Source organism: Trichomycterus rosablanca, chromosome 13, assembly GCF_030014385.1.
Source record: "Trichomycterus rosablanca isolate fTriRos1 chromosome 13, fTriRos1.hap1, whole genome shotgun sequence".
NCBI classification, from domain to species: Eukaryota; Metazoa; Chordata; class Actinopteri; order Siluriformes; family Trichomycteridae; genus Trichomycterus; species Trichomycterus rosablanca.
In genome coordinates, this window is record NC_086000.1 from 12680505 (window position 1) to 12691057 (window position 10553).

General features: G+C 36.6%; 1 protein-coding gene across 1 annotated transcript; it reads right to left on the minus strand.

The window, feature by feature from the left end:
- Window positions 1-8332: 8332 nt before the first annotated feature.
- On the minus strand, window positions 8333-10061 carry LOC134325676 (uncharacterized). The gene is made up of 2 exons (XM_063007921.1): window positions 9465-10061; window positions 8333-8823 (listed from the first exon to the last, which is right to left on the minus strand). The coding sequence occupies exons 1-2, from the start codon at window positions 10059-10061 to the stop codon at window positions 8497-8499; spliced, it is 924 nt and encodes a 307-aa protein (XP_062863991.1). The 3' UTR covers window positions 8333-8496.
- Window positions 10062-10553: the final 492 nt, after the last annotated feature.

Sequence of the window (10553 nt, forward strand, 5' to 3'; positions counted from 1 at the left end):
AGGCTGCCTTTTCTTGATATCGTTAGCTAACTAAATTAGATGGCTTGCGTTGCTATGTTGCTCTGATAGCTAACATTAGTTATAAAACTCTACTGTAAACGGGAATGTAAGTAGCTACTCAGCGAGATAAGTTACAGTAAGTCGCTAAATTAAACCTTTGTTTACGTTACGGCGTATTTTACAGTTTAAGTTAAGGATATTTAGCTACCAGATCTGTCCCACAGTTTGTTAACAGTGGTATTTTTTTTCTAGTTTATTATCCAGCGAGCTAACTAGCCAAACAACTGTTGCTTATACTACATAGTTTCCTTGTATGGATTTGGTTTTTTGCATCAAAACTATACACAACCGCTGCAAAATTTCATTAACATATGATCAGACAGTCTCTTTATATATATATTTATATATATATATATATATATATTGATAATAATAATAATATCATTAAAGGTGAACCGTGCAACGTTATGTTATTCTGGAAGGTTGCATCAAACAAGTAGCCCTTTGTATTATTCAGTACCCTTAAAGTAGCTCTCGGTCTTGAAAAGGTTGGTGACCCCTGTTCTAGGATGTTATAGAGGTATTACTCAGCTATGAAGAAATATAAGAAATACATTGATTTGCTTAGCATTTACTTTTGCCACACTGATAATACAGTGCAGTATAGTACTTATTGTTCTTTTGGATTGCTGTTTAAAATAATATTTTTTGCATTCAAGAAAACGCATAGCAATATATCTAGTCATGGAAATTTAGCTTTTAGGTTTTGCCTTTTTTTCTTGTGTTATTTAAGTACTGTAATTTGTCTGTTGCACACATTCTGTTGAACATAAATTGTTTTTAAATGTCTCAATATTATTTACTGCAGATTGACATGAATGTGATTTCTGTCATGACGGATGAAGAGCTTGTAGAATACTTCCCTGGATATGGAGATCGTATTGCAGTGAAAGCTTTTTGTCGCCAAAAAATGGCTGCTTGCAGTTTCATGGGGGGAGAATCAAGTGCAAAGTCTTCAATTCTGCAAAAATTGAAAGCAAAGCTCATGAAAGGTGGAAAAGGGTATGACCAGTGTGTATCGGACAGATCATCTGCCCGTGGGAACAAATATGCATCTAAGGATAACAGGCGTTTGGAAATGGGGTGGCTGCATTTCCAGGATGAACAGTATCGGCAGGTGCGGACAAAAAACGGTGGAGGAACAAGACACCTAAGCTGTCAGAAAAACATTTCGGTTGAAGAATTACTTGGTGTTGGCAAAAACTTGTTTTTCCCCAAAGGTATCTCATCAAAAGGCCCTGCAGAAAAATTTGTTTTTGAAATGCGTGATTTCAGTCAAGGTATTATACCACCAGAAACCACATTGTGTCAGATATATGAAGATAGCAAACTACGAATGGTACGCCTATACCTTTGTTCAAAAGAAGTAGATGCAGAAGAGAGGTCATCCCTTGTCATTTCTTCAGATACAGATTCTGACTTTCAACCTGATGAATCTACAGAGAAGAAGAAAAGAAAGGTATGCAGGTGGCCCTTTTGGTACAATATCAGGGCAGAAATTATTTTAAAATCTTTTGTGGAAAATAATGAGAAATAATATAGTACACATTTTAAAAGACTGGGTTGAAACTGCTAAAGACTTAAAATTGATGTATTTTTTAAAAAGGCCTGTCCAATCAAAAGAAAATCAAAACCAGAGAGGGAGCCTTGTGTTCAAGAAAATGAAAAGCTTGATGGTCATGAAGGCTTATCTTCAGATCCTGAAGTAGATGAATCGCAACTTAAAGAACAGAATGAGGTAAGCACTGCATTGTTTAATTATATCTTAATGTTTACATAACTCTATTTTACCATGGATATAGAATAGTATATGTTTTATTATTTTACACTGTATGTTCAAAAGTTTTATTTACCAGCTTATCCAGTGTTTCTTCTTAATTCAAGGGTTATTCATTGAGAGTTTGTCCCCTATTTGCTGCAGTAACACCCTCTACTTTTCTGGGAAGGCTTTACGTTAGATGTTGGAACATTGCTATGAGGATTTGATTGAGCATTAGTGTGAGCATTAGTGGGTTTAGATACTGATGTTGGATGAGCAGTTATGGGTCACTCCAACTCAGTCACAGTATGAAAAAAAACGAAAAAAAAAACTGCAGTGTTTATTACATGTACTTTGAGTTTTATTTCATTGCAGACAGTATGAAATCAAGGTATTTCATGTTTTGTTTTTTCAACTGTATTTTATTTAATATACTATATATTTATATAAATATTAATATCCAGCATTTCAGACCTGCAACACATTCCAAAAATGTTGCCATCCCTTCTCACAACAGCATCAATGCTGCCAACACACAAAATTAAATGTAAATGTGTAAATTATCTTTGCCAGTTGCACTGACACGACCCCATACCATGATAGACTTGGACTTTTTGATGATAACAGTTTGAATGGTCTTTTTAACTTCGGTCTGAAGCTCACTACATTTTTAAAAAAATATCTGGAATACTGGTTTGTCTGACCACAATACATGTTTCCACTGTGTGATGGTCCATCCTAGATGCCTCAGAGCTCAGACAACTCATAGCCGCTTCTGGACATGGTTAACATACTTTTTTGCACAGTAAAGTTTTAAATATCATTTGTGCATGTAACTCTGTATTGTAGTGCTTGACAAAGGTTTGACAAAGTAATCCCTCACCCATGTGGTTATATCAGCTATTGTTGAGTGGCGATTCTTGATGCTTATGCTATGAAACTCCCCCAGATTCCTTGATGCATTTAATGATATGATGCACTGTAGAGGGAGAGATATGCAAATGCCTTCCAAGCTTTCTTTGAGGTTCATTGTTTTTAAACATTTCATTATTTTTTTCACACATTTGTTGACAAACTGAAGATCCTCTGTTCATATTTGCTCCTCAAGGACTCAGCTTTTTGTGGATAAATGAAAAGGTGACCAGACAAAACTTAAAATATACTGTCTGCAATCAAATAAAAGTAAGAGTAAATGTAAGAAACACTGCCCTTTGTGTGTGTGTGTGTAAACTATCCAAGCTGTGTGTATGTCAGCAATGTGTTCATCTTAAAGTAGTAGAATTCACTGACTATTCACTATTTTTGGACATAAGGTGTTTGGTGTTTAAGCATTTGCTTGGTTACTATAAGTTATGGAATACAATTTATTTAGAGGCTTAGTCATTTGCATTCTTAAATAGCTTTCTACAGCACAGCGAAAATCAAGAAGGAAAAAGAAGACAGATAAGACAACGCAAGAAAACCATGATGACAGCAATACTGGAAGTATGTCTTCAGATCTTGTGACTGGTGAATTTGCACCTGAAGAGATGAGTATGGTAAGATGTGAACTGAATGACCTTACTATCTGCTAATTAACTGTAGTAACTGCAGTACAATTTCTAGCAGGCAGAGTTGTGTAGTAGATAGCAAAACCTTTTTTTTTTTTTATTATTACCTATTATTACCTTTACTCAAGTTTGGATGTTATGGAGTTATTTTTTATTTTTTTACCTTTATTTAAGCTCTTTTTGTTTGTTTATTAGGATTTTAACATCATGTTCTACACCTTGCTCACATTCATGACAGGACATTTACATTTTCATTTTCAGCATTTAGCAGACGCTTTTATCCAAAGCGACTTACACAATGAGCAATTGAGGGTTAAGGGCCTTGCTCAGGGACCCAACAGTGGCAACTTGGTGGTGGCGGGGCTTGAACCGGCAACCTTCTGTTTACTAGTCCAGTACCTTAACCACTGAGCTATCACTGGCCCTCACTCAGGACAGGCAGTCACTCATTACACAAGGTTCATCAGTTCACGCAAGGTTTTATCGAACACAGTCACAGACAATTTAGTGTCTCCAATTTACCTCGGAGTAAACCCACGTGGACATGGGGAGAACATGCAAACTCCAAACAGAAAGGACCCGGACCGCCCCACCTGGGGATCAAACCCAGGACCTTGTTGCTGTGAGCTTCTTGCTACCCACTTAGCTGTTTTGTTTAGTGTTTACAGTAGCATGTGCAGTAGCAGCATTTGCTATGACTGCAGCCAGGGTCATTGCAGTATTATACTTTCTTTTACAGTTATTTTGTCCCTCAGTACTTTGCCTACTGAGGATAGTTTAATGTCATTTTAGACTTAAGATTTGCATAATCAAAGTTTTTTTTCCTTTCCTTTTTTCCCTATTTATCTGTGCAGTTTTTAACTAGCTCACCTGTTGGGAATACTGGCACAGTAACTCTGGATCTTCACACATCATTTGAAGACCCAGAGATCCAGTTTGGCAATGTATGTGAAGACAACAGAAGTGATGTATGTGAAGACAACAGAAGTGATCTTTCTACAATCTTATGGTATTCACAAAATGATGTATGTATCTTGTCATCTTGCATCTCAGACAAATTCTGTGAAGTGTTTTAATTTATAATGTTGGTATTAAAGCAGTCTGTGTTTGAATTTTGATTTATTTTCCTTAATGCCAGTTTATTAGGTACTTTATTAGGTACTAAAAATAAGCTTCCAAAGTATTTTAGTCATTTGTGAGTTATGCCATGGATTTACAATTGACAAACTGACACACCTGTTGTAATGCACACTTTGCACAGTGACACTGCCTATTCCAATACCAGTATTATCGTAACATGCACATGCTCAAAAAGAAGGTCCACCTTGATGTTTAGATCTTAAATTCAAAATCAACATTATACGGATGAACATATTATGACAATAGAAGATAATTTACTTACATCCTAAAAGATGTCTCTGTCTTTCACCATTGACATAGTGGTCTTTGCAAAATATTAAGAGTAAATAAGAATAACAAATGGTTGGAGAACAGTTTGCAAAATTTGCATGGGCAAACTGGTTTTGTTTTGCCACATACAGTACCAGTCAAAAGTTTGGACACACCTTCCCTTCAATGGTTTTTCTTGATTATTTTTATTTTCTACATTCTAGATTAATACTGAAGACGTCCAAACTATAAAGGAACACGTATGGAATTATGTAGTGAACAAAAAAAATGTTAAATAAACCAGAATATGTTTTATATTTTACCAACTCTACCTCTGCACAGCACAACTGATGTTCTCAAACACATTAAAAAAGCAATAAATTCCAGAAATTAGCTCTTGACAAGGCACACATGTTAATTGAAAACCATTCCAGGTAACTACCTCATGAAGCTGATTGAAAAAATGCCAAAGAGTGTGCAAAGCTGTCATCAGAGCAAAATATGGCTACTTTAAAGAATCTAAAATATAAAACATATTCTGGTTTGTTTAACACTTTTTTGTTTACTGCATAATTCCATATGTGTTTCTTTATAGTTTGGATGTCTTCAGTATTAATTTACAATGTAGAAAAAAAATAAATAAAAATCAAGACAAACCACAAGAATGAGAAAGTGTGTCCAAACTTTTGACTGGTACTGTATATGCACTGACATTTTTTGTAATTTTACATTAAGTCTGATATACCATTTGTCTTGCAGGAGGCAGTCCAGAATCACCAACCTCTTGCTGTAGCATCGTCAGCACATCCAGTGGCAGCCACATACGAATATGCACATGTGAGAGAGGTCCAGAAAGTTAAGATAAGACGAGTAAATATAATTCAGGATATGTTAAATATTTTTAGTAATGCTAAGGTTTTAGATGTAACCCTACGATTTGAGTTTGTCTGTGAGAGGGCATTAGATGATGACGGTGTGTCAAGGGAGGCATACACAGCGTTTTGGGAGGAGTTTCTGGAACAGTGTGAAGGAGAGGAGGAACGAGTGCCCAGACTCCGACCAGACTATTCAGAGAAAGAATGGCAAGCTGTTGGTAGACTATGGGCTAAAGGTTATGTGGACCATGGCATTATTCCAGTCAGACTGTCACCAGTGTTTGTCCTAGCATGTACTCAGGGAATTGACTCAGTGGATGAAGCCCTTTTGATGTCATCATTTGTGAAATACTTATCATTTGCAGAGCGAGCATGTGTTGAGAAGGCATTACAGGGCCAAATAGATGAAACTGAAAAAGAAGACTTACTAGACCTCTTCACAAGAATGGGATCTCATATCCTACCTCCAGAGGACAACTTGCAAATTGCCATTCTGACAATGGCACACAAAGTTTTATTACAAGAGCCCAAATTTGTAATTGATTGCTTCAGCAGTGTTATGAGAGCCATGCATTGTGATCTGACAAATAAAGAAAGCATACTGAAACTGTATGAGACAAAGCAGGCCACAAACAGGAAAGTAGCACAGATTCTAAAACCATCCAAAGAGTTTCTGAACCAGCATGAGCAATTGGTCCTAAATCACTTGCTGCGCTATGTGAGCAGTGTAGACCAGCGGAGACTTGAAACCTTTCTGCGATTTTGCACAGGCTCCAATGTAATGTGCAAAGACAAAATTGAAGTAACTTTCAACAATTTGTCAGGTCTTAGTCGCAGGCCTGTAGCACATACATGTGGTGCTGTTCTTGAGGTACCATGCACATATAATTCATATCCTGAATTCCGTGTGGAATTTGACAACATTCTCTCAGCTAATTGCTTTGCAATGGATATATTGTAGATATACACATGGCATACAATTCTTGCAGGTAATGACTGGAAGGGAGTTTGGTGGATTGAAGTGCTACAGGACACCTAGTAATATGGAAAATTACTTGGTAATTTTGGACCGGCTGTAGGCCTTGAATTGAAAAAGCATAGGTTTGTAAAATTTCTCACTAAAATTGCTAATTTGACCATTTGAAGTATTTTGTTGTTTATTTATATGATATTGTTTATACTGCAAATCAGTAGTTGAATTTTTTACATTATATCCTATAACTTAATCCACCCTCCCTATAAAGATGTGCAAGCAGTTGTTTTAATTGGTCATATTTTAAGCATATCTTAATGTTTTTGATACTCTCGTCCAAGTAAAGTTTAAAAATGTTCATACAAAATACTAAATGCTTCTTTCTGCTTGGTTATACACCAATCAGCAATAACATAAAAACCACCTTGTTTCTACATACATTGTCCATGTTATCAGCTCCACTTACCATATAGAAGCATTTTGTAGTTCTACATGTACTGACTGTAGTCCATCTGTTTCTCTGCATGCTTTGTTAGCCCCCTTTCACCCCGTTCTTCAATGCTCAGGACCCCCACAGGACCTCCACAGAGCAGGTATTATTTAGGTGGTGGTTCATTCTCAGCACTGCAGTGACACTGACATGGTGGTGGTGTGTTAGTGTGTGTTGTGCTGGTATGAGTGGATAAGACACAGCAGTGCTGCTGGAGTTTTTAAACACCTCACTGTCACTGCTGGACTGAGAATCATACACCAACCAAAAATATCCAGCCAACAGCGCCCCGTGGGCAGCGTCCTGTGCCCACTGATGAAGGTCTAGAAGATGACCGACTCAAACAGCAGCAATAGATGAGCGATCGTCTCTTACTTTACATCTACAAGGTGGACCAACTAGGTAGGAGTGTCTAATAGAGTGGACAGTGAGTGGACACGGTGTTTAAAAACTCCAGCAGCGCTGCTGTGTCTGATCCACTCAAACCAGCACAACACACACTAACACACCACCACCATGTCAGTGTCACTGCAGTGCTGAGAGTCATCCACCACCTAAATAATACCTGCTCTGTGGGGGTCCTGACCATTAAAGAACAGGGTGAAAGCAGGTTAAAAATGTAGAGAAACAGATGGACTACAGTCAGTAATTGTAGAACTACAAAGTGCTTCTATATGGTAAGTGGAGCTGATAAAATGAACAGTGAGTGTAGAAACAAGGAGGTGGTTTTAATGTTATGGCTGATCAGTGTTTATGCTTTGTATTCATAAGAAAAAAATTACTGTTTAGCACTTTCTTTTTGTTTACTTGGAAAAATAACCTCAACTGTATGTTGAGTATTGCTAAACGTAATGTTTTAGAGGCAATTCATATTCCTAAGCCTAAAGTTTAAGATAAAGTTAATTGTTCAATTGCAAGAACAACCCCAAATTACAAAAAGTTGGGCCTATATGGAAAATGCTGTGCTTTTCAGACAGTGTGAACCCAAGATATTTTTTTTTCTTTTGTCTGGTCAACTTAATTTTATTTGTTAATATACATCCATTTCTGAAATGGATTTGTGTTTTCCATACTGTCCCAACTTTTTGTAATGGGTTTGTATGCTTGCAATTTCTACACAAGGTTTTGAATGTATTTTATGTAGTGATGGATGTCAAGTCAAATGATTTTTGTTAGGCCAACTGCATTTTATTTAATTATATATTCAAGAATAAACACATACTGTTTTTAGTGTGACTTTAAGTTTTATGTTTTAAACATTTCATTTAATTCAAAAACAGATTCAGTTTATTCCTGGAAATATGTATGACTATGTAATGTTTTCATGTCAGTTTTATATACATGATATTAAAAAGTTTTGTTTTGCAGTCACTGTCCATGTGTCAATGTTAAAACCAAACTCACAGGGAGGCTTTTATTTCGTTCCTCAAGTGTATGTATAAATCCAGTGCTTGAATGGAATCATTTGGGAAAGCCATCTGAGATTCTGCCATAGTAATATTGCAGAGCTCGTAAACATCAGGGTCACACGGTACTGTTGATCGAAATGTACATGCACTTTTGCAAAGCTGAAGGTCAGCTTCATCTGCTGGAGACAGACAGTTTTCAGTGCTGTACAGCTCTGGCATCAAGTACATGATATTTGGGCGCCCACTTGGAACGTTGTCGTTTTTGGATGGTCTGATAACATGTGAATTCCATACTTTCATTGTCTCATCGAGTTCATCCTGCAATAGATATAAATAGATAGATATAAAAGCAAAATAACAAAAAGATACTATTCAAAAAGCTCTTGGACACTGAGAGATTGATCATATTTTTATTAAAAAGATGCTAAAAGAAGAGAAGAGACCAATACGTGTATTGGCTAAACCTTAGCTTAAAGGTTTGTGTACTAAAATGTACTAAAACAATGACCTGGGATAACTTTTTTTCTTTCACATTACCCATACCCATACCAACATAATTAATTCAGACAAAAAGTAATATTTGAAAGGTTGAGCATTTTTTCTCACCATTAAAGGCCATTATAACAAAAAGTGTACATGGCTTCATGTAATAAAACAACAATAAAATATATCTATAATGTTTATAACTCAAACTTTATAACTGGTGTTACTAATGGGGGGAAATGGGAAACTAAATGCTAATTATAATATGAAATCATTTTGGTAGCAGACAGTGCTTTACCAACAAGGTTGGTAAGATTTGATCATAGATCATGGTTAAATTACAATGTTTATCATAAATCTGTACTTGTTTATGACCAGTAGGATAGGAGCAATTCATTTTACTAGGTCATTATTTTATCTCGTTAACAATGAGCTTTTTACATTGAACAAATAAATATCTAAATTGTAATTATTACCTGGATAATTCCCATGAAACAAAACTGAAGAACACTTTTATCCAGAAAACATCCATCAAACATGCCATTGTCCTTAAGATCGGTGAACAAAGAGATAAAGAATTCCATTGACTCTCTTCTTAGGATTCCCCACCAACTTTCTATTCGTTGATTAGCCGTGCTTGCCCCATTCAAGTAGCTGTCTATGGTGTTTCCATCATCTCTGTTGCGGCGGAGAAACCTTTGAAAATCCCTGATGTGTACATTTTCTGTACCACAATCTCCTCTAGCTATTCTCGGGCAACCTCTGAGTTTCTCCACAGCTTCTATGTAGTAGCCTCCTACAATTTCTGGATTGCTGTTTGTAGTGAATGCATTCAACCAAATTATATTTCTAGAAAATCCATCAATGCACCCATTGATACAAATACCAAAAGGCTTTAGTTTATCATAAGAATCAAAATGCCAAATGTAGTTTGGTCCTCTTGCAAAGTAGTTACGGCGATGGAGTCTCCGTGCTTTCCTGAGCTGAACTCCTCTTGGATCCAGGGCCTTTAGAATTAACCGAACGTCTTCCTTCTTCACATGCAAACCATTTTCTTGACATTTGGTTTGCATCCACCTGTAACCATGGAGCTGACCTGAACTTTGCAATTGTTGTTGAATAAACATGATAATGTCATCTATGTTGCTGTAGTTCTTTCGACGAAATAAACCCTTTGTTTTTAAAATGCGTTTTAAATGTCTCTCAGTGATAATATATCTATGACGACTGGCAAGAATAAATGTTATGTCTTTATATGTGAGACCTAGCCAAAAATACAGCTCAATAAACTTGTCAATATCCATAGAGTATAACTGCAAGATGGTACTCGCTGCAAGACAGTATCTCTTGCTCACCACTTAGTATCTGGTGCGCACCACTTAGTATCTGGTGCGCACCACTTAGTATCTGGTGCGCACCACTTAGTATCTGGTGCTCACCACTTAGTATCTGGTGCTCACCACTTAGTATCTGGTGCGCACCACTTAGTATCTGGTGCTCACCACATAGTATCTGGTGCGCACCACTTAGTACCTGGTGCGCACCACTTAGTACCTGGTGCTCAC